At 33.2% G+C, this 25,689-nt stretch overlaps 1 protein-coding gene across 3 annotated transcripts in view; it reads left to right on the top strand.

Moving 5' to 3' along the window:
* Window positions 1-25,689, top strand: part of REDIC1 (regulator of DNA class I crossover intermediates 1) — a 94,905-nt gene that overhangs the window by 16,123 nt on the left and 53,093 nt on the right. For 2 of the 3 annotated variants that reach the window (XM_002823103.5, XM_054527117.1), the window contains exons 2-7: window positions 837-876; window positions 3,627-3,765; window positions 6,190-6,322; window positions 6,701-6,749; window positions 7,652-7,837; window positions 10,084-10,199. In XM_002823103.5, the coding sequence (XP_002823149.2) occupies window positions 837-876; window positions 3,627-3,765; window positions 6,190-6,322; window positions 6,701-6,749; window positions 7,652-7,837; window positions 10,084-10,199 (663 nt within the window). The remainder of the gene's footprint in view (window positions 1-836; window positions 877-3,626; window positions 3,766-6,189; window positions 6,323-6,700; window positions 6,750-7,651; window positions 7,838-10,083; window positions 10,200-25,689) is intronic. The other variant, XM_054527118.1, reaches the window with a different exon arrangement.

Here is a 25,689-nt window from a genome sequence, read left to right on the forward strand (position 1 = left end):
TATGTTAAAATCCTGACTCCCAAGGTGGTGATATTAGGAGGGGGATGGCTCTGGGAAGTGATTGGGTCTCAAGGGCGGTGTCTTCGTGATTCAGATTCATACCCTTGTGAAAGAGGCTACATAGAGTCAGCTCACCCCTTTTACCAAATGAGGATATAGCAAAAAAATGTCATCTGTAAACCAGAAAGTGGGCACTCACCAGACATCGAATCTGTTGGTGCCTTGATCTTGGACTTCCTAGCCTCTAGAACTGTGAGGAATAAATTTCTCTTCTTGGTAAGCTCCCTGGCTTTATAGTATTTTGTTATAGCAGCCTGAACAGATTAAGACATAGATATGAAATTTCAAGTACATATGGCTGATATATTAATGTAACTGACGTTGCTCTAGGCAATACACTTCACATTTCCTTAGATCCCAAATAGATTTCAACTTCCTCTCTGTTCTCTGTAGATTTCAGTAGAATGTTGAAATACAAAGAAAAAGAAGAATGTTGACCGAGAATATTGCTATCAGATAAGAATGTTTCAGGGATATATTCTTTCCAATGCATTTTTTTTTCTTATCTTAGCATTAGAATTCAGATTTATTTTATACTTAATTATTAATCATTGGCATGCAGTATTTTTTATTAGATATTGGATTTCCTAAGAAAATTTTGTGAAACATCATACTATAAATACTTTAAGAATATTTTTATAGTTTCTTTTCAGAAAAAAATGCAATGATATTACACTTTAGATTTTGACTCTAAATCTTCAATTAAGCTAAACTGGCAATTGTCTTAAAGGCCATTTCTTTAATCACTATATATTTTATTCTGCTTCTTTATTCAGGTCTAGGGTTCTGATCAAGCAGGAAAGAAGAAAGCAAAAGGTAAAGAAAAAGTGTTTTGATTTTTGTCAGCCTTAGAGACTAATGACCTTGAAGTGCTTTTCTACCACTAATACATTCACCTAAGTGAAACTGGAGGCCATCTTCCTTTGGTCTTCTACATCCTTGTTGATAGCTTGATTAGCCACGTATTTTGCTCAGTCAGAGACTTAAAGATCATTGTTGATTCCTGCTGTCCTAGTTCCAAAATGTATCCCAGATCTGACCACTTCTCACTACCTGAGTATTGGTATTCTAATTTAAATAATCATTTATTACCTAGATAAATGATGTACAGTAATGGTGTCATAACCTGTGTACTACTTCCATTTATTTTGTCTTTATTTTTTATTACACTGATTGCATTCCATAGTAAGGCTGAGCACGTATATACCTTACAACTGAGCAAAGAAACCCTTGTACATGTGCCCTTTTGGATATGTACAAGATTCGTTTGGGTCATTGTTATGCTGAAATAGCAAACAGAGAGAGAGAGATGAAGAAAGAAGACAGGCAAGGGGAAGGGAGGAGAGGGAAAGAGAACTGCTCCAACATCCATTAGCAGTAGAATAGTAGAATGGTTAAACAAATTATGGCATATCTGAGCAGTGCAAATGTATAAGCTACATATAATTAATGCAGATGAATCTCAAATACATAATGTTGAGCAAAAGAAGAAACTCACAGAATATAAGCAGTAAGATTCCTTTGTATAAAGTTCTAAAACAGAAAAAAACCCAATAATGTTAATATGATCAAAGGTAGTAAAATTCCAATAAAAACAACAGAGTGATATTATAAAAGCAGGATAGTGGCAGTCTCTGGATTCTTTTCCTTCCCAGCTATCCCCTTTTATATTGCATCCCATTCATTTCTCAGTCATCTTGCTAAAGTCAACAATGAACTTTATGCTGTTCAATTGAGAGGATATTTGTCAGTCCAATTTATTTTATTACGTTGTCATCTCCTACACAAAGCAAATTCTTTCTGTTCTTTTTGGTACATTCTCCAGATTTTATTTCTATCTCCCTGGTTGTTCCTTTTTAATGAGTGTTTTCAAGTTAAAATTTGATTACTTAGTTTCTGAAAGTTTTCTAGTTCTTTTCAAATTGTTTTCTAGTTGTTTTTACCAAGTGAGACTTGACAACAAAATTGAGCTTAGTCTTGTCAAGTGAATCAGTTAGTTACATACTTCTGTTCTTTCTTGGAACAGATATTAGAGGCTATCATGATGGCTGGATAATATGGGACAAACTTCTTCAACATGTTTCCTAAAATAAAGGCTTAGTCCCTTTGACAGTCTTTGTATTGTTCTTCCTTATTCCTGGAACCTTATATTCCTACCCTCTTTGGATAGCTCTGACTCATCCATCTATCTTAGAACTCATTTCCAAAGAAGTCTTCCATGTCCTCCTCCCTTCCCTGTACCCACCCTATCCCCAAACAATAATTTCCATACCTTTCCTAGGATTTGATACCATCCCCAGTCACACTTAGTTGTATTTATTTGTGTCATCATCTCTGTCACTATGGTCTTATCCATCACAAAGTACAGTGCCTTTGTACTTTGTACAGATGAACTAACAACTTCTTAATTCCAGGACACAATCAATTATAAGATCTAGCGTTGACTGAGTTGTTGTTTCAAGGTGGAAAAATATTTACATCCTGAAGATCCTGTTATTTCATTGCTTAACCATAGTGTGGTCTTTAAAAATACATTTTAGTCTAATTTGGAGTTCCAGATCACTCAAATGAAATATGAACAAATACCTTTTATTTATTATTTATTTTGTAAAACAAGACATTTACTTTTTTGTGTGTGATCATTGGCAAGTCTCTTATAGTTCTTACAAGATTTTTACAAACTTAAAAGTTAAAATTAACAATATTCTGAAATGTTAATGTGAAAGAGCCTCAACTTCTTGAAAATAAATATGATATGTGACCTCTTCAAATTATGACCTCTTGCACTAAATATTTTGCCATCTTGACTTTTTCTCATTTCTGACAATTTCACATTTATAATTACATTCATAGCATTATATTATGAGTTATTTAATGGAAGAGAAGATGTTTTCACAACCTAGCACATAATAGTTGCTTGATAAATAAATATTAGTTAATTTTTATTTAAATGAATTAATGATGTAACCTGAAAGAAAAAGAATGGCAATAAGAAAGAATAATAACAGTTCAAACAGAAAGAAAATAAAAACTGGATAAAGTGATAATTATGTGCAAGTCTTGTTAAAAAAACAAACATCTAGGAATCATGGAGGGATAACAAATAAATGAAATTGGCTTTGGTTGCAGATTAATTTGCACATAGCTTTTTTTTTTCTTCATTTCTGTTGACTTTTAATGGCACTCAGCTGTGCATATTTTTAAGGTTTTCTGTGTCTGCAGAATATCATACTTTGTAGAAAAACAAGATTTTAGCCTATCAGAATTGTTCTGTTACCAGATTTTTTTTAACTTTCTATATAATTTCTAATCTTTTGATTTCAGAGAATAGCTTTATAGCATTCTGTTTTAAAGGTTATGCTTAAGGAAGATCATAAAAGGCTGTGAAATTTAGTCTACGCAAACTGCAAGTTATGATTAATTGTAATGTATTTATAAACATATAAAGATGTCACAAAATATAAAAGTATCAAGTCAATGACTTAATAACATGATTGCTTTATTATTTATAATTCTGTCTAAAACCACATATTTGCTGCATTGTTTTTAATTTTTAATTATTTTAGGAATATTTTGAAAAACACAGGTTAAAATCAAAAATGAAATCACTGGGAGTTTTATCTTCTGTCAAAAATTCTGCTGTCAGCTTAGACATTCTTAACCTATATATGGTAAATCAGATATCTTGCAAGAAGAAAATTCCTGGTAAGTCATTCCAATTGCATTCTGTTTTGAACTTGATGTGATCATAATAATGTTTAGCCTTCTAATTAGTTTGTAATTTTCAAGCTCAAAGCATGTGGAAAATTAATTTTAAAATTTGGTTGCTCTATTAAATTAGATGCCTAGTTAATATCTGCTTAAAACGTTTTGTTGCTTAACCCATTTTTTTATTTTTATGTTGTGTATGTGTTATATAAAATTAATTTATTAGGTGTCACTGAACTTATTATAGTACAGTTGTTACATTATTCTATACAGGCAGGTAGTTACCAAAGTTTAGCTAGAGAGCAGGGAATAAATGTTAATACATGTCAACAAATTAACTATTCTTTACTATTTAGAGGATAGGTATGAAAGGAAGAACTGGAAGAATTTTTGCTTCAATGACTAGTTTACTGTGTCATCACTTGAATTATTTATTACACTTTCCTGGGATGTTAATCATAGCAGTCTAATACTGCAAAATAAAGTCCATTTTGTCATATATTTTGATACTTCAAGTAAATAAAAAGCTTAATTAGAGTATATTTTTCCTCTTTTAGAGGAACTTGTGTCTGATATTTAATTTTTAAAACAACTGCTAAAAATGAGACCATAAAAATAAGACAATTTATCAGGAAGGGATAGAAATTGATCAGAGTATTGTTACTATTTCCTCATTTCCTTTCGCCGTCATTTTTTTTCTCCCTCCACAGATAACATTTACACAAGTAAATTTAGTTATACTTTAGAAAGAATAAATACATTGTTCATGAATTTTGAGAATAAAACTTTTTGTTGTAAATCTTTTTGATGTATTTACCTTTATTTATTCCCAGTTGTAGGGGAATAAAAATATATTTCCTCATCCATTGCTAGGTTTATGGCTAAACCCTCAATAACAAAAGACAAATTAACAGGAGAAAAACATACAGATTTATTTAGTAAGTTTTATGTGACACAAGAACCTTGATAAGAAATTTAAGATCTTAAGATTGGAAGAAATGGCTAAACTTGTGTATTTTTCTTGCCAGGTTTGATGAAAAAGTGGATAGTCCTCAAGAAAGTATGATTGGATTTTTAAAAGAATGATCTAATAGTAATAAACTAAGGGGATCTTAGCAAGGCCTCTTTGTTCAGATTCTTCTTTGTGACCCTGTGTCTTCAGAGATAGGGATATTATTTTCTTCCAAGTATAACCAGAGCACCTCTCGAATGAGGGTTTTATGACCTGCTTCAGGGGAAAGCTGACAGTGACCTTCCTGCTTCTGCTGTTTTCTTAAATAGCAAGATGATGTATTTTGGGATAATGTCCTGAAATCCTGCACTTTCTTTTCATTTATTTCTTCAGCATATTTTTATTGGGTACCCACTGTAAGTACTCTATTGGGTGCTAAGGATAAAACAGAAAGCAAGCTTTATTAATCAGGACTCATGGCTGCAAATGATAGAAATTCAAAACAGTTATCTTTTTACTCCTTTAACAGGAAGAGTGATGGTGCAGTGGGCCTCAGAGATGACTTGAAATAGGGACTTGAATACTATCAAGATTCTTTTTCACTTCACTCATTAACTTTATTCTCTCAGACTGTCTTCATCATTGAGGCTCAAAACATGGCCTTAAGAAACTAATATTACTCACCTCCTCTAGTTTTGCCACCAAGGAAATACTGAGAATTGTTTCTCCGGTCCCACATTTTAAAATTCCACTGTAAGAATATTTCGTTGTGCTACTGGTACCAACCTCACAGTGAAAAAGTTTCACTTAGAACTAGCAGAATGGGATACTATTATTGGTTCACCTTTAGTCAGATGGCTACTGCCAAATCACTTATTTTATCCAGAGAGACAAGAGTTTTATTTTGTTTTGTTTTTAAAGACAGGGTTTCACTGTGTTGCCCATGCTGGTCTTGAACTCTTGGCCTCAAGCAATCCTCCAACTGCAGCCTCCTTAGTAACTGGGATTACAGGCATGAGCCACTGTGCCTGGCTTGAGGCAGGGTTTTATAAGAAGATATAAAATCTACTCTATAACTATGTGCATAGTTTGGGTGGGTGTATCACGAAAATAGAGTAGGTGAAAGTACTGATCAGAGAAAGGGGAAATATATATAGTACTGTGTGAATATATAACATAGTAACTAATCTAGTCTGGAGATCAGAGAAATCTTGGTGGAAGAAAAAGTAGAACTAAATTAATAGGGCAGCTATAATGAGGAATATATAAGATGATGAAGAAAAATATGTTTTAAAGTCTCTGATAGTTGTTTATATTGTAATGATTTATTTTAGCACTGATAGAATGTAAATGTTTTAGTAAAATTTCTTAGATGTACGTTTATGTAATGAACATGATTTATTAAACAGTAGTTTTACAATTTTTTTATTCTTATTTTAAAATTATAATTATATTTTTTTTTATCGTAGAAACTGTGAGAAAACCAACCCATGTGAACATGAATAGAGACATAAAAATGCCCCTAAGAAAGCATAATTTAGAACTTCCAATGTCGCCTCACTGTGTACCTTCTAAACTCTGCCTTGATGATACAGAAACCAAGTAGGTTTTAGCTAGGATTTATATTACTAGGTGTTTAAACTGGTTATTAACAACACTTTTACTCACTTGAAAATGTATAAAATACTTACCTTCTACCCCCAGTTTTTGTTTGTTTGGCTGTTAACAGTATTATGCAATGATTAAGACCTTCATCAAATGATCCAGATTTTGTACACTGTGTTTGACTTACCTTATCATAAAAATGTCTGTCTCTAGTATTAATATAATTTTTATAAAACTTAGTGATATTATGACCCTGTAATGATTTAGTTAGGTTTCTATATGTTTTGTGTAGAACAGTATGAATTTTAAATACAGGAAAGAGCAGTCGATTTTATTTCAATTTATATTTTTAACCTAAATTTTTCTTTTCATTAGTGTAAACTATCAAAGACTAAGTAGCAAGGAAGATCTTGGCCCAGTCCAGGTGAGATTTTAAAAAAAATTCTATAAGTTATTTCAGCAATTGTGACATGCCACCTAATGATCTAAATGTCTGAATACTGGAGAAAATTATTTTAAAGAAAATTTTGAGTCTTTAATTCTTTTAAAAGCTTTCCAGGTGAGAAATCTATGCCTTAAGAATATTTTAATTGATTGCTTATGAGAATCTCTTTGGACTGCTGGTAATGTGACTAGGCCTATGTTTGCATAACATTTGATTCTGCTTGTTACTGATGAGCTGCCAAGGACAGTTCACTTAGGGATTCTTACTTTGGGTTCACGTGATTATTGAGCAATTCATCTGTTCAAACATAGTAACCAGATTACTTTATATCAAATTGTGATGTCCAACCCTCACGTGGATCCCAAGATGATTTCTCTTTCAAAGTATAGCAAATAATTTTCTTAGCAAATAAAATTTTAATCAATTAGAAAATGCATGGATTATAATTAAAGCTTGAAACTTTAACATCTAATGTCATATTGTTAGCTATCATTTTTTTCCCTTTGAATTGCCAGAGTTAAGCTAGATGAGAAAGATAATGGCAGTGATACTAAAATCCCTTAGAAATCTTGTCACCTGGATTATAGGTTAATGAAACTCAGATTTCCGTCTTTAGAAGGTAGCCTACAGGAATGGAGCTGGAGGATGGAGAGAAGCAGGAGTAGGGAAGGCAGAGGGAAAGGTGCTCTTGAGTATAGCCTTCACTGATAACCACTCTCTTCTTAGTAAGTTCTGTCAATTACTGATGGGTTGCCTTGCCTTAGGACATTTTCTTTTGTAACCCCTCCCTTTTCACTAATTTTAATTTCACTATTTTGCCTTTCCTCTTCTCTAGTTTATATATTTTGGTAATGTAAATGAGTTTATCTTCTTTCCTATAGTCACAAGGCATGGACTCATATAGTATGCTTGACCCTCAGTTCAGCAAAATAGAGAACTGCAGTTTCACTCCATCATCTTTTTCAGTGGAGTTACTTTCTAACAGACATATTTCAAAACTAAATTTCACACCTGGAATAGCACCTACTCCTCAGAAACGTGCATATGAAAAAAAGCAGAATGACCAGGTACCTTTGAATCATTAGTCCTTAGCATTTTATATCATTATATTTTCATGAAACTCTTTTTTTCTCTTTTTGTAGATTTAAAATATTTACATTTTGAATTGCTATACATATAAACAAATTAGGAGATAAATTAAGGATAATTCCCTTTACATCAAAAACTTAATTCTTTGCGTTGTAGAAGATTGTGAATCCCAGAACTGGAGTGTTTTTTTAAAAAAAATCTTGGAACATATCATTCTCTTAGAAAACTGTTGATAGTAGAATTGAAAGTAGTTCAGTGTGTTATATAGTAGTTGATGTTTATAATCACTGTAATTGATTAGTTGGTGATGTCATGATGACCCAATATGCATGATATGGAAAGTGTCCTGTGAATAGCAATATACAGTTTCAGAGATGTAGTAGTCTCTTAAAGTGTGAATTGTGATGGCTTGATTCTTTTTATAATTTGAAAGATGACAAGTTTTTAAGTTTTTCAATTAACACTATACAAATATATAGAGATGTAGTGCTAAAATGTTCAATCATTGTGTGCTCTAAAGCTAAAAATATAAAATATATAAATATTAAGATTCCAAAATACATCTGTCATAGAGCATACCAGGAAATCTACTAAAAATGGAATTTAATTAAATGTTACTGTACTAATGTCTAATGGTAATGAGGAAAATGCTTATATAAACACTATGTCTTGTTAATGGGAATACTTAGTTTTGAATTTATCTTATTTTTAACATGCAGTGGTTTTATGACATATATTATTTATAAATCAATTTATGATTAATTTATAGTTTTAAATTTTAGAAATTATAGCTATATATTATAGCATATCAGTTATATATATGCTGTATGATAGTTATATATAATTCCATTTTATTAAAGTTTTTATTAAAGACTTCCCAGATAAGAGAAAATGAAGTATTACATTCCTGTGACCCATGCTAGCCTTGTTATAAAGGCCCAATAATTTTCGAATGATGCAATGAAAGACATTTTCAATTACCCATTCAGTTTATATTTCGTAAGACAAAAACCTACATTCTAGATCAGGGTATAACTCATCCTTGCTCTATTAAATAGTTTAAGGATAGAGGATAAAACATCGGTGTAATCTCTACTTAACTTTCTTGTCTGTACATATTATAGACTGCAGGTTAATGATGAGCTCCAGAGAAGTAAATAATTTTATACTTAACATGGTAAAAGACTGAAAAGAGATAATGTCCCTTTTCAATCATAGTGTCACATCATGAAATACTAGGGAAGTACTTAATAGCGTACTTGGGGGAATTTCAAAAAAAGTGAAAATAATTAAAATGAAATTATAAAATACAAAAGAAAATGAGTTGAAAAACAAGTTAGAAGAAAAAGTGACTTGGGGTTTCCTGATCCTTAGTTAAGTAGTATTGTCGAATATATAATACTATATTCTCTTCTCTTTTGATTTGTTTCTTATTTTAAGGGATAACATTTTGCACCTCTGACACTCTTTCTCAGATGTATTGGTTAGCTGAGACATTAGTATAAGCTCTCTCTGACTTTAGTCTATTTTTTTCCCCAAAGACTTTCAGTGTCTCTTTTTGACTCTCCTTTTTTTTTTTTTCCTGACAATTCTGTCATTGGTTGTGTTTGGACTTCTCATTTCTATGTTTCATGAGTTATAAATCAAATGTATGACAGATATAAATTATTGTTGAATAGATTAGTGTTGGGCCAATATAATAAGTTACATTTATAGGGTACTTTCCACATTAACAAATTGATTATCTTCTTTTCACAGTAGTCTTCACACTCTCCCTTTTGAACTGAATAATATTGATATTCAGAAAAATTAAAGTAGCAATCTAAAGTTACTCAGTAAATGGAACAACTGAGACAAGTATAGCTCTTGTATTGGGACAAATTATTGTTTTCTGTCAGAGAAATTTAACTTACAATTATTCAAGATCTTGGTGTCCTGGGTGTTTTTTTGTTTTTTTATTTTTATTTTTTTAACTTGGAGAAAATGGTTAGCTTACCATCATATCAACTCTGTTATTTTAACAATTATTCAGATACTGGTATTGATTTTTTTGTTAGGAAAGTATTTTGTTTTCAATAAGTAGTAAAATTACTTTATTTTGGACTATTTTTACAATTTTAAAATATAAATGTAGTTCATTTACATGACATTTTATGGTAAATAATTTAAATTGTATATATGTACATTTACTATTTTGGCAGTTTCTTCAAATTTGTTTTTTCAGCTCGGTAATGTTAACTGTTCTGATTCCTTGCTTTCCAAATTAAATAAAAGTCAAGATGTTCTCAGTCCATCACATAAAACTACACGATTTGGGACATTATTTGAAAGATTAAACAGGTAAGCAAAGATGCTGAAGGAAATAAAGAAGCTGTAGCATTCTGTACTTTCACCTAGAAATTTGATTTTAATGGACACAAATATTTTTAGTTAAAAATATAAACAGTCCTAAGTAATACTTCTAGAAAAAAATTCAAAAAGTAAAATGGTATTATTTAATTAAAATAGTGTAAGTAATTATTTTATAACATGGACATCTACCTTTCATTTATTTAAGTTTATTTTTTATTTTTTGAAAAGAAGTCTCGCTCTTTCACCCAGGCTGTAGTGCAGTGGCACAATTATCTTAGCTTGCTGCAACCTCCACCTCCTGAGTTCAAGTGATTCTCGTGCCTTAGCACCCAAGTAGCTGGGATTACAGGCGTGTGCCACCACAGCCAATTGGCTAATTTTTGAATTTTTAGTAGAGATGGGGTTTCACCTTGTTGGCCAGGCTGGTCTCAATCTTCTGGCCTCAAGTGATCTGCCCACCTTAGCCTCCCAGAGTCATTTATTTAGTTTTAAAATTATTTTGGACAGAGGTATTTTGCACACTTTATCATCTCCATGAATTACTGTTTTCTTTTTCTGCAAAAATAGTGATTTCTTTTTCATATTTGTGGTAGTTGAATAGAATCCCACTTTCATTTTCTAGATGTCTATATATACAGTACAGTAGTGACACCTTATCCACAGGGGATATGTTCCAAAACCCCCGGTGGAATCCTGAAATTGCAGACAGTGCCAAACCCTATATATGCTATGTTTTTTTTGTATGCATACATACCTATGGTAAAGTTTAACTTATGTTAGGGACAGTAATAGATTAACAACAATAACTAATAATAGAATAGAACAATTATAACGATATACTGTTAAAAGTTATAAGAATGTGGTCTCTTGGTCTCAAAGTATCTTACTATATATATTGTACTTACCTGTTTTTGGACTGCAGTTGACTGTGGGTTATAGACCGACCGTGGAAAGCAGAAACTGCAGAAAGTGAAACTGTGGGTAATAGGGAATTCTGTGAACCCTAGTTTGTTGTTTTAAAATCTATTAAGCTTGTAAAACCAGTTTGACCCATTCCTGGTGATGTGATGAGAAACCTTGACTCTGTCATACTATCCTAGTTTCCTTATTTTAGTAAATGGCACCACTATTCACTGAGTTGCTAAAGCCAAAATAAAAGTTGTCCTTGATTCTTTCCTTTCCTTCAACACTCAATATCCATTTCACCAAAAAATGTTGCCAATTCTGTATTTTAATAAACTTTAAAATTATCTACTTACATTTCTGTTTCTATGGATTCCATTCCAGTCAATGACATCATTCTTTCTTGCCTGGAGAGTTGTAATGCCAGGTAACAGTTCTTTTTTGTTCTGAGATACATTTTTTAAAAACAGTTTTATGAAATGACATAAAATAAACTAAACTTATTTAACTATGATAATGAATATATGCACTTTGATAAATTTTGACAATGTCAAAGATAATGACACATGAACACATTTATTATCCCCAGTAGTTTATTTGGGTACCTTGGTAATCCCTTCTCCCTCTTGCTTCACATCCCTTACACCTATCCCAAAGCAACCACTGATCTGCTTTGTGTTGCTGTGTATTAGCCCGTATTTTCTATAATTTTAAATAAGACATCATATAGTATGTTCTTTTTTGTTGTTTGACCTCTTTCACTCAGTGTAATTATTTTGAAATTCATCTATGTTGGTTGTTGCCTGTATCTATAGTTCATTCCTTTTTATTTCAGGGTACTATTTCATTGTATGGACATAGCACAACGTATTCATTTACCTGTTCATGGGCATTTGGTGTTTCCCCCGAGTTTTTGGCTATTCCAAATATACCTGCTGTGACAGTTCATGTATAAGTCTTTGTTTTGACATATGCTTCATTTCTCCTGGGTGCGAGTGGAATGACTGGATCATGTGTTAGGTGTATGTTTAAGTTTAAAAAAACTACCGAACTATTTTCCAGTGGTATTTGTATCATTTTATATTCCCATTAACAATGTATGAACATTGCATCGCATCCTTGCCAACACTTGGTACAGTCAGTCTTTTAAAATTTAACCCATTCTAGTCAGTGTGTAGTAGTATCTCATGTTTTTAGTTTGCATTTCCCTAATGACTAATGATTTTGGCAACTTTTCATGTGCATATTAGCCATTTGTGACTCTTTGGTGAAATGTTTACCCTTTTCATTTTATTACTGGTACCTTTTTGAAGTGCAAAAGGTTTAATTTGATGAAGTCCCACTTATTAATTTTTTCATTTATTGTGCTTATGGTGTCAAAACCAACAAATCTTTGCTTAACCCAAGGTCATGAAGATTTTCTTCTGTTTTATACTTTTAGATCTTACATGTAGGTCTATGATTCATTTTGAGTGAATTTTTATGTGTTGGGTGTGGTAAGGGTCTGAATCCATTATTTACATTTGTGGAAAAGAATATTTTTTCCTTGCTTAATTGCTTTGGCACCTTTGTCAGAAATCAATTGACTGTAAATATAAGGATTTTTTTCTGGAATCTGAATTCTGTTCTGTTGATTATGTTAGTACCAAACTGTCTTGGTTACTGTAGCTTTATTGTTAGTTTTGAAATCAAAGAAGTGTATTAGTCCAACATTTTTTTTTCAAAAATGTTTTGGCTCTTCTTAATCCTTTGCATTTCCATATAAATTTTAGGATCTGATGGTCAGTTTCTGCAACAAAACCAAAAACCAGAAACCAAACCTATTTGGATTTTAAGAGATTATGTTGAATTTATAGATTAATTTTGATAGAATTCCCACCTTAACAATAGTGACTTTGCCAGTCCACAAGCATAAAATATTTTTCCTCTTTCATCTTCTTTAATTTCTTCAATAATGTATTATGGCTTTCAGGATATAAGCCTTGTTTCTTTCTTCCTAGTATTTTATTCTTTTTATGCTTTTGTAAGTGGAATTACTTTCCCAATTTTATTTTTGGATTATTCATTGGTAGTGTATAGAAATACAATTAATTTTTGTATATGAATCTTATATCTTTTGACTTTGACAAATTTATTATTCTAGTAATAGTTGAGTAGGGGTTTTTAAAAATCATGGTGGAATATATTGTCCATAATAAGTGTATTTTTACCTCTCTCTTTTCAATCTGGATGCCTTCTTCCTCCCCCTCCCCCTCCCCCTCCTCCTCCCATCATCATCATCGTGAATGTGATCTTAGCCAAAAGGCTAGGGAGCAATTTTTACTTCCCTGCTTAACTTTGCTAACTAGAGCCTCCAGTACAATGCTGAATAGCAGTGGCAAGAGCAGATGTGCTTATTGTTCTCAGTTTTAGGGAAAAAGCATTCAGTCTTTCACCAGTAAGTATGATGTTAGCTATAGGTGTTTTTGTAAGTGTCCTTTAACAGGTTGTGAAAGTTCTCTTCTGTTTCTAGAGCATCGAGAGTTTTTATCATGAATTTTGTCAAGTGCTCCTTCCATGTCTCTTGAAATTATGATGTTGTTTTTTTTAAGTATGATGTTAGCTATAGGTGTTTTTGTAGGTGTCCTTTATCAGGTTATGAAAGTTCTCTTCTGTTTCTAGATCATTGAGAGTTTTTACCATGAATTTTGTCAAGTGCTCCTTCCATGTCTCTTGATTATGATGTTGTTTTTTTTTTCCTTTAATCTGTTAATATATAACAATGTATTTTCAGGTGTCAAACCACTTTGTATCGATGGGATAAAAACTGCTTGGTGTAGGCCGGGTGTGGTGGCTCACGCCTGTAATCCCAGCACTTTGGGAGGCCAAGGTGGGTGGATCATGAGGTCAGGAGATCGAGATCATCCTGACACAGTGAAACCCTGTCTCTACTAAAAATACAAAAAAATTAGCCTGGTGTGGTGGCAGGCGCCTGTAGTCCCAGCTGCTCGGGATGCTGAGGCAGGAGAATGGCATGAACCCGGCAGGCGGAGCTTGCAGCGAGCCGAGATCATGCCAGTGCACTCCAGCCTGGGACACAAAGTGAGACTCCGTCGTAAAAAAAAAAAAAAAAAACTGCTTGGTGTATAATCCTCTCCATATGTTGTTGGATTTGGTTTGCTAATATTTTATTGATGGTTTTTGTGTCTATATTTATGAAGAATATTTGTCTGAATTTTTTATTTCTTTGTGATTGTTTGGCTTTGGTATCAGGGTAATACTGGCCTCATAGAAAAAGTTGAAAGTGTTTCCTCCTGTTTTATGTAAGAATTTGTGGAGGGTTGGTATTATTTCTTTTCTAAGTTTTTCTTAGAATTCACCAGTGAAGGCGTCTGCACGTGGACTTTTTTTTAGTGAGAACACTTAATTACTAATTCATTTTCTTTACTTGTTATGGTCTGTTCAGATTGTCTAGTTTGTTCTTGAGTCAATTGTGGTAATTTGTGTTTTACTAGGAATTTGTCCATTTCATCTAAGTTGCATGATTTGTTGGCATGAAGTTGTTTATAGTATACCCTTGAAATCCTTTTAGTTTCTGTAAGATTGGTGGTTATATCACGTCTTTAATTCTAGATATGCATTCTCTCTCTTTTTTTCATGTTTAGTGTAGCTGAAGATTTTTCAATTTTGTAGGTCTTTTTAAACAACTGAGTTTTGGTTTAATCAATTTTCACAATTGTTTTTCTGTTTTCCATTTTTTAAGTTCTATACTAATGTTTATAATTTTCTTTTTCTGCTTCCTTGGATTTAGGTTGCCCTTCTTTTTCTAGTTTCTTTTTTTTTTACTTTAGTATGCTAGTTTGATCTTTCTTTTCTTTTTTTTTATTATTATTATACTTTAAGTTTTAGGGTACATGTGCACAATGTGCAGGTTAGTTACATATGTATACATGTGCCATGCTGGTGTGCTGCACCCATTAACTCGCCATTTAGCATTAGGTATATCTCCTAATGCTATCCCTCCCCCCTCCCCCCACCCCAAAACAGTCCCCAGAGTGTGATGTTTCTTAAAGTGGTAGCTTAACCTACTGATTTTATATCTTTCTCTCGTAGTACTGCTTAGATGTCAACTAATGATTGGTCAGAAGTTGTGTTTAAACAGCTAGACCTAATAAGGCTTTCTCTTGTATGCAACACCTCACATTCAGCCAAGGATGAGTAGATACCTGAGGCCCTCTCTGGTCTCTCCTGAGTGTACACACAGCCTTACACATGTATGCATCCTCCTAGATGACCTCAGGTCTGGGAGTTTATCAAAGCTCATTATGACTATTTGTTTTCCTGATTTCTCTATGAAATTTCTTAATGATTTTTGCTTGCTCTCAAATATTACAGTCTCAGGGAGCTGCAGTGTTGGACTTCCCTGATGGTTTGCCACTGAAAGTATGATTGTTTTTGATGCCCTTCCATTATGGGGCTCTCCAACCTTGGTAGAGCTACCACTCGTGTATCTAGGGGTGGAGGGAAGGGACAGCTCCAGGCTATAACTGTATGGACACCTACTATTTCTACTAAGGCTCAGTAGTTTTCTTGAAGTACTGCTTCTCAGTTTTTCGTGTGCCTTTAGTTATTTCACACATTCTGAAATGGTTGTTTTTGCACATTTTGTCTGCTTTTAACATTGCATTTTGGGGGAGAGTATTTGCCAAATTACTCACTCTATCATCCCAGAAGGTCCTGCCCCACATCAGGTTTTTTTTTCTTCTTCTTTTTCTAATGTTAAACCAACCTTGTATTCCTGGGATAAATCCCACCTGTCACAATATGTTATTCTTGTTATGTATTCTTGGCTTTGATTTGGTAAAATTTTGTTAGGAAATCTTGCGTCAGTCTTCATGAGGAATATTATTTCGTAGGTTTCTTTTCTTGTAATATCTTAGTCTGGTTTTGACCAGCATAATGCCAGTGTCATAGAATGAGCTGGGAAGTATTCCATCGTGTTTAATTTTCTGGAAGAGTTTGTATAGAAAGCATATACAGTTATGTGCTGCATAACAATGTTTCAGTCAACAATGAATGGCATATATGATGGTGGTCCCATAAGATTATAATGGAGCTGAAAAATTCCTACCATCTAGTGACATCGTAGCTATTGTAATAGAGTAGCACAGCTCATTCCTCATTGTTTGTGTGATGCTGGTATTAACAAACCTGCCAGTCATATAAAAGCATAGCATATACAATTATATATAATACATAATTGATAATGATAATAAATGACTTGTTAATGGTTTATGTATTTATTGTACTATTGTTATTTTAGAGTGTGCTCTTTCTACTTATTAGAAAAAAAGTTAATTGTAAAACAGGCTCAGGCAGGGTCTTCAGGAGGTATTCCAGAAGAAGACATTGTTATCATAAGAAATGACAGTTCCCTGTGAATCACTGCCCCTGAAGACCTTCCAGTGGGATAAGATAGGGAAGGACAGTGAGATTGATGATCCTGACCCTGTGTGGACCTAGGCTAATGTATGTTTATGTCCTAGTTTTTAACAAAAAAGGTTAAAAGTAAGGAAAACATTTAAAAAAATATAAAAATAGAAAAAAGCTTATAGAATAAGGCTGTAAAGAAAAAATTTTTTTACAGCTGTACAATGTGTTTGTTTTAAGCTAAGTTATTACAGTAGAGTCAAAAAGTTTAAAAAATTAAAACATTTATAAAGCTACAGTAAGATAAGGTTAATTTATTGATGAAAGAAATTTTTAAAAATAAATTTAGTGAAACGTAAGTGTAGAGTGTTTATAAAGTCTACAGTAGTGTATAGTAATGTTCTAGGCCTTCACATTCACTCCCCACTCACTCACTGACTTGCCCAAAACAACTTTCATCCTGCAAGCTCCATTCATGGTATGTGTCCTTTGCAGATGTGCCTTTAAAAAAATTTTTATGCTGTATTTTTTTTCTATACCTTTTCTATGTTTAGATACACAAATATCATTGTGTTACACTTGCCTACAATATTGTGCTATAGGCAATTGTACTGTAGGCAATACTGTACAGGTTTGTAGCCTAGGAGCAATAGGCCATACTATATAGCCTTGGTGTGTAGTAGGCTGTCCCATCTAGGTTTGTGTAAGTACACCCTGTGATGTTCCCACAATGACAAAATTGCCTAATGACACATTTATCAAAATGTATTCTTGTTGTGAAGTGATACATAATTGTAATTTCTAACTTAAATCATAAAGTTTATCAGTGAAGCCATGTGAGTACTGGTGTTCTCTTTTGTGGGAAGGATTTTTATTACAGTTTTAATTTTTTACTGAACAGAGTGCTAGTCAATCAGATTATTTGTTCTTGAGTTAGCTTTGGTAGTTTGTGTCTTACAAAGAATGTATTTATTTTGTCTACCTTGTAGAATTTATTGACATAAGGTTATTCATAACATTCTCTTATTATTTGTTTGAAATCTTTACCATCTGTAGCACTGTCTTCTCTCTCATTAATGAGATTATTTTTCTCTTATTCTCTATTTTTTTCTGACTATTCTGATTACAGCAATATCAATTTTATTTATGTTCTTACAGAATTATCTTTTAGTTTCACAAGTCTTTTATTTTTCTATTTTTAAGAATTGCATTGAATTTTGCTTTTCTATTTATTATTTTCTTTTGTCTGCTTATTTTGCATTTAATTTCCTCTGCGTTTTCTAGTTTTTTTAAGTTAAGAGGTAAGGTCATTGGTTTGAAACCACTCTTCTTTACTAATATAGGCATTTTAGGGCTATAAATTCTCTACTAACTGCTGTTTTTGCTGTATCTTACAAATTTTGAAATACTATGTTTTCATTTTTAGTCAGATCAAAATACTTTTTTTTTTTTTTGAGACAGTGTCTCGCTCTGTTGTGCAGACTGGAGTGCAGTCGTGTGATGTTGGCTCACTGCAACCTCTGCCTCCTGGGTTCAAGTGATTCTCCTGCCTCAGCCTCTTAAGTAGCTGGGATTACAGGGGCTTGCCACCACGCCTGGCTAAGTTTTAAAAATATTTTTAGTAGAGTTGGGGTTTCACCATGTTGGCCCAGACTTTCTCGAACTCCTGACCTCAAGTGATCCACCTGCCTCGGCCTCCCAAAGTGCTGGGATTATAGGCTTGAGACACCATGCCCAGCCTAGATCAAAATACATTCTCATCTTTCTTTGGATTTCTGTTTCAATCCATGAGTTATTTAGAAATTTCGTATTTGGTTCCCAGAAACTAACACTTTCCCATTATCTTTCTGAATTAATTCCTTTGTGGACAAGGAACATACTTTGTATGATTTGATCCTTCCAAATTTATTGAGACTGGTACTGTGGCTAAGAATATTGTTTACATTTAATATGATAATGTATAGGTTTGGGTTTAAGTCTGTCCTCTTGCTATTTGTATTTTACCTGTCCCTTTGCCTCTTTTTCTACTTTTATTTAAGTATTTTTATGACTTCTTTTCATTTCTTTGTTTATTAGCTATAATTCTGTTTTATTATTGATTGCTTTAGACTTTATCAGATATATATTAATGTATCACAGATTATCTTCAAGTTATAGTATCAAGTATAGTACAAGAATCTTACAGTAGTATCCTTTTTATTTCTTCTCTCCTTTGGCCTTTGTGTTATATTCACACATTTATTTATGTGTATGTTATAAACCCAATAATGCATTGTTGTTTTGTTTTAAAGAAAGCTAAATAAGAAAATATGTTTCTTATATTTAAGCACGTAGTTATTATTTTTAGTGGTCTTCATTATTTTGTGTAGATCTAGATTTCCATCTGGTGTCATTTTCTGTTTGAAAGACTTAACATTTCTTATATTGTAGATCTGCTGGTGATTAATGCTCTAATCTTTGTATATTTGCAAATTTCTGTTTTTGAAAGATGTCTTTTGACTTGGTGTAGTTTCCAACTAGAATTTTGCTGTCATTATCTTAATATCTGTATATATAATATAGTTTTTGTCTTTGTTTTTGTGATTTTTCTGTCATGATTTTTTAAACATTGATTTCTATTCTTTGATTAAGATATTAATTTTCTTTCTATTTCTTGTGTTTGGGTTTTGTTGATCTTGGATTTGTGGACTTATTATTTTTATCAAAATTTTTTAGCCATTATTTCTTCAAATATTTTTTCTGACTCCTTTCCTTTTCCTTGGGGGACTCAAACTGGTAAATTAGTCTACTTGAAATCTCAGTTTACTGGGGCTCTGTTTTTTCCAGTCTTTTTTCTCTCATTGTTTTGTTTTACGTAGATTATATTACTATATCTTCAAAGTCCATAATTGTATCTTCCGTGTGGTCTTATCTGCTGGTAATCCTATCCAGTGTAATTTTCATCTCTCGAACTTTGATTTACCTTTTCTTTTTTATCTTCCATATATCTATTAAGCATGTTCAGTATTTCCTCTGTCTTCTTGAATACAGGAAATATAGTTATGATAACTGTTTTAATGTCCTTATCTATGAATTCTATTATTTTTGTCATTTCTTGATCTGTTTTTAATAATTGATTTTGCTTCTCATTATAGATTTTCTCTTTTTTGCATTCCTGGTATCGTGGTAATTTTGTTGGATTCTATACATTGTGAATTTTTATCTTTGTGGCTGCTGGACATTTTTATTTTCCTGCACATCATCCTTGGAAACACTATGGTACTTGGAAACACTACGATCTTATTGAGGCTTGCTTTTAAATTTTGTGAAGCAGGACCAATAAGCCTTCGGTTTGTAGTTAATTTTACTCCACTGCTGAGGCAATACCCTTCTGAATACTTTCTTGATCCCCCTTGAATTATGAAATTTTCCACTCTAGAGGGTGGAAACAAAATTTTCCCAGCCCTAGTGAGCTCCTGAGATTGTTCTATTTTTCTTACCTTGGGTGGTTCTTTTCACAGCCTTCGGCAATTACTTCACATGCATGTGCCGGTTAGTATTTAGTTGAACACTTGAGAACACTCTGGATCTCTGGAGGTCTTACTCTCTGAAACACTCTCCTTTATGGTACTCTAACTTGTGAACTCTATCCTCTGCAATCTCCCTGGATCTCCAGCTGTTTCCTCAACAAAGGGAGTCTCAGTTGGGCTCTGATTGGGTTCCCTTTCCTTGTTCTGTGGCTTGAATGTTCTCTCCAGACAATAACCTAGGAACAATCACAGAGTTCTCCTCATTTGTTTTCTCTCTCCCAGGGATCATTATCTTGCTCACCTGGTCTCCTCTGACTGAAAACTGTTGTCTCATATATTTTGTTCTTTTTTAAAAATTTTTTTATTGATACATATTATTTAATATTGTACATATTAATGGGGTACATGTGGTATGTTGTTGCATGCATGGAATGTGTAATAATCAAGTCAGGGTATTTAGAATATCTATCACCACAACCATTGATTGTTTCTATGTGTTGAGAACATTTTAAGTCCTCACCTCTAGCTATTTTGAAATGTACAACACATTTTTGTTAACTACAGCACCCTACTCTACTATCAAATATTAGAACTTATTCATTCTATCTATTATATGTTTGTACCCATTAAACCTCCCTTCGTACCCCCTCCCTTCCCTCTGCACACATATCTACATCCTTCCCAGCCTCTGGTAACTATCATTCTACTCTATCCCCCAGAGATTAACTTTTTTAGCTCCCACATGTGAGTGAGTACATGTGCTATTTGTCTTTCTCTGTCTGGCTTATTTCACTTCCAGTTCCACTCATGTTGCTGCAAATGACACGATTTCATTCTTTTTTAATGGATGGATAGTATTCTGTTTTGTAAATTTACCACATTTTGTTATCCGTTCATCTACTGAAGTATGCTTAGGTTGATTCCATATCTTTGCTATTGTGAATAGTGCTATAATAAACATGGGGGTGCATATATTGTTTTGATAGACTGTTTTCCTTTTCTTTGGATAAATAGCCAGTAATGAGGTTGCTGGATCATACTGCCATTCTACTTTCAGTTTTTTGAGATGTCTCCACATTCTTTTCTGTAATGACAGTACTAATTTACATTCTCACTAACAGCGTATGAGAGTTCTCTTTTCTCCATGTCCTTGCCAACATTTCTTATTTTTTTGTTTTTTGATAATAGCCATTCTAACTGAAATAAGATGATACCTTATCATGATTTTGATTTGCATTTCCCTAATGACTAGTGATGTTGAGCATTTTTTTTTTAATATACCTTTTGGGCATTTGTATGTCTTCTTTTGAGAAGTGTCTATATCGTTTGCCCACTTTTTAACGGGATTGTTTGTTTTTTTCCTGTTGAGTCATTTGAGTTTCTTGTATATTCTGGATATTAGTCCTTTGTCAGATTAATAATTTGCAAATATTTTCTTTCATTCAACAGGTTGTCTCTTCACTCTGATGATTGTTTCCTTTACTGTGAAGAAGCTTTTTAGTTTAATATAGTCCCACTTATCTATTTTTTTCTTCTTGTCTCTGCTTTTGAAGTCTAAGTCATAAAATCTTTGCCTAGACCAATGTCCTGGAGTGTTTCTCTTGTATTTTCTCCTAATAATTTTATTGTTTCAAGCTATACATTTAAGTCTTTAATATTCTGAGTTGGTTTTTGTATATGGTGAGAAGTGGTGGTCTAGTTTAATTCTTCCACATATGGATTTCTAGTTTACCCAGCACCATTTATTGAAGGTGTCCTTTCCCCAAGATATATTTGTGACACCTTTGTCAACAATCAGTTGGCTGTAAATATATGGATTTATTTCTGGGTTCTCATTCTGTTCCATTGGTCCATGTGCCTGTTTTTGTATCAATATCATTCTGTTTGGTTACTATAGCCTTGTAATATATTTTGAAGTTGGGTAGTGTGATGCCTTCACCTTTGTTCTTTTTGCTCAGGATTGCTTTGGCTACTTTGGCTGTTTATTGGGTTCCATACAAATTTTAGGATTGTTTTTCGATGTCTGTGAAAAATTTATTGACAGGGATTACATTGACTCTGTAGATTGCTTTGGGTAGTATGATTATTTTAACAATACTCCTTATTCCAATCCGGGAGCATTGGATGTCTTTCCATTTGTATCTTTGTCAATTTCTTTTATCAAAGATTTGTAGTTTCCTTTGTAGAGGACTTTCACTTCCTTAGTTAAATTTATTCCTAGGTATTTTATTTTTATATGTTGTAGGTATATAATGGAATTGCTTTCTTGATTTGTTTTTCAGATAGTTCATTATTGATGTATACAAATTCTACTGATGTTTGTTTGTTGACTTTCTGTCCTGCAACTTTACTGAATTTATCAAATCTAAGAGCTTTTTTTTGGTGGAGTCTAGGTTTTTCTAAATATAAGATCATGTCATCTGCAAAGAGGGACAATTTGACTTTTCCTTTTCCAGTTTGGATGCCTTTTATTTCTTTCTCTTGCCTCATTGCTCTGGCTAGGACCTCCAATACCATGTTGAATAGGAGTGGTGAAAGAACATCCTTGTCTTGTTCTAGTTCTTAGAAGAAAGGCTTTCAGGTTTTTCCCATTCAGTATGATAGCTGTGGGCTTGTCATAGATGACCTTTATTATATTCAGATATGTTCCTTCTATGCTTAGTTTTTTGAATGTTTTTATTATGAATGGGTGTTGAATTTTATTGCATGCTTTTCCTGAATTAATTGGTAGGATAATGTGGTTTTTGTCCTTCATTCTGTTTATGTTTTATATCACATTGATTGATTTGCTTATGTTGAACCATCCTTATATCCCTAGGATAATCCACTTGATAATCATGTATTATCTTTTTTTAAGTACTTTTGGATTTGGTTTGCTAGTGTATTGTTGAGGATTTTTGTGTCTGTTCATCAGGAATATTGGCCTATAATTTTCTTTTTGTTGTTGTATCCTTGCCTGGTTTTGATATCAGAGTAATGCGGCTTCATATAATGAGTTAGGAAGATTTCCTCCTCTTCAATATTTTGTCTAGATGATCTGTCTTATGCTGAGAGTGTGGCATTGAAGTCTCCAACTCTTATTGTATTGGTGTCTCTCTCTATTTAGATCTAATAGTATTTGCTTTATGAATCTTGATGCTCTAGTGTTGGGTGCATATATATATATATATTTAGAAATGTTATATCCTCCTGCTGAATTGATCCTTTTACTATTATATAATGACCTTTGGTTTCTTTGAAGTTTTTGACTTAAAGCCTGCTCACTTTTGGTTTCCTTTTGTGTGGAATATCTTTTTCCATCCCTTTACTTTCAGTCTATATATGTCTTAACAGATGAATTGAGTTTCTTGTGGGTAGCATGTAGTTGTGTTATGGTTTCTTATTCATTCAGTGGATCTATATCTTTTAATGGGAAATTTTAATCAGTTTACATTCAAGGTTACTCTTGATATGTGAGGACTTACTTCTGTCATTTTATCAATTGTCCTCTGGTTGTATTTCTTTTGTTATTTCTCTCTTATTACATATCTTAATGGTTTGATTTTCTCGTGTGGTAACATTTGAGTCCTTTTTCTTCCTTATTTGTGTCTTTGCTCTACCAGTTAGTTTTATAATTTCATGCATTTTCGTGATAGTAGATATCATCCCTTCACTTTGAGGTGAAAAAGTCACCAAGCAATTCTTGTAGGGCAGATCTAGTGGTGATGAATTTCCTGCTTTCTTTTTCTTTTTTTTCTTTTTTTTTTTTTTTTTAGCTTGGAAATGTTTTTATTTTTCTTTCATTTTTGAAGGATAGCCTTTCTAGGTATTCCTGGCTACCAGAATATATCATCCCTTTCTCTCCTGGCCTATAAGATTTCTGTTAAAAATTCATTGTTAGTCTAATAGGAATTCACTTATATATGACAACTTCTCTTTGTTTTTAGAATTATTTGTCTTTGAGTTTTTTTTTTTTTTTTTACTTTAAGTTTTAGGGTACATGTGCACAACGTGCAGGTTAGTTACATATGTATACATGTGCCATGTTGGTGTGCTGCACCCATTAACTCGTCATTTAACATTAGGTATTTCTCCTAATGCTATCCCTCTCCCCTCCCCCCACCCCACAACAGGCCCTGGTGTGTGATGTTCCCCTTCCTGTGTCCATGTGTTCTCATTGTTCAATTCCCATCTATGAGTGAGAACATGCGGTGTTTGGTTTATTGTCCTTGTGATAGTTTGCTGAGAATGATGGTTTCCAGCTTCATCCATGTCCCTACAAAGAACATGAACTAATCATTTTTTATGGCTTAATAGTATTCCATGGTGTATATGTGCCACATTTTCTTAATCCAGTCTATCATTGTTGGACATTTGGGTTGGTTCCAAGTCTTTGCTATTGTGAATAGTGCCGCAATAAACATACGTGTGCATGTGTCTTTATAGCAGCATGATTTATAATCCTTTGGGTATATACCCAGTAATGGGATTGCTGGGTCAAATGGTATTTCTAGTTCTAGATCCCTGAGGAATCACCACACTTTCTTCCACAATGGTTGAACTAGTTTACAGTCCCACCAACAGTGTGAAAGTGTTCCTATTTCTCCACATCCTCTCCAGCATCTGTTGTTTCCTGACTTTTTAATGATCGCCATTCTAACTGGTGTGAGATGGTATCTCATTGTGGTTTTGATTTGCATTACTCTGATGGCCAATGATGATGAGCATTTTTTCATGTGTCTGTTGGCTGCATAAATGCCTTCTTTTGAGAAGTGTCTGTTCATATCCTTCACCCACTTTTTGATGGGGTTGTTTGTTTTTTTCTTGTAAATCTGTTGGAGTTCATTGTAGATTCTTGATATTAGCCCTTTGTCAGATGGATAGATTGCAAAAATTTTCTCCCATTCTGTAGGTTGCCTGTTCACTCTGATGGTAGTTTCTTTTGCTGTGCAGAAGCTCTTTAGTTTAATTAGATCCCATTTGTCAATTTTGGCTTTTGTTGCCATTGCTTTTGGTGTTTTAGACATGAAGTCCTTGCCCATGCCTATGTCCTGAATGGTATTGCCTAGGTTTTCTTCTAGGGTTTTTATGGTTTTAGGTCTAACATGTAAGTCTTTAATCCATCTTGAATTAATTTTTATATAAGGTGTAAGGAAGGGATCCAGTTTCAGCTTTCTACATATGGCTAGCCAGTTTTCCCAGCACCATTTATTAAATAGGGAATCGTTTCCCCATTTCTTGTTTTTCTCAGGTTTGTCAAAGATCAGATGGTTGTAGATGTGTGGCATTATTTCTGAGGACTCTGTTCTGTTCCATTGGTCTATATCTCTGTTTTGGTACCAGTACCATGCTGTTTTGGTTACTGTAGCCTTGTAGTATAGTTTGAAGTCAGGTAGCGTGATGCCTCCAGCTTTGTTCTTTTGGCTTAGGATTGACTTGGCGATGCGGGCTATTTTTTGGTTCCATATGAACTTGAAAGTAGTTTTTTCCAATTCTGTGAAGAAAGTCATTGGTAGCTTGATGGGGATGGCATTGAATCTATAAATTACCTTGGGCAGCATGGCCATTTTCACGATATTGATTCTTCCTACCCATGAGCATGGAATGTTCTTCCATTTGTTTGTGTCCTCTTTTATTTCATTGAGCAGTGGTTTGTAGTTCTCCTTGAAGAGGTCCTT

The sequence above is a fragment of the Pongo abelii genome, chromosome 10, assembly GCF_028885655.2.
Source record: "Pongo abelii isolate AG06213 chromosome 10, NHGRI_mPonAbe1-v2.0_pri, whole genome shotgun sequence".
Classification (NCBI taxonomy): Eukaryota; Metazoa; Chordata; class Mammalia; order Primates; family Hominidae; genus Pongo; species Pongo abelii.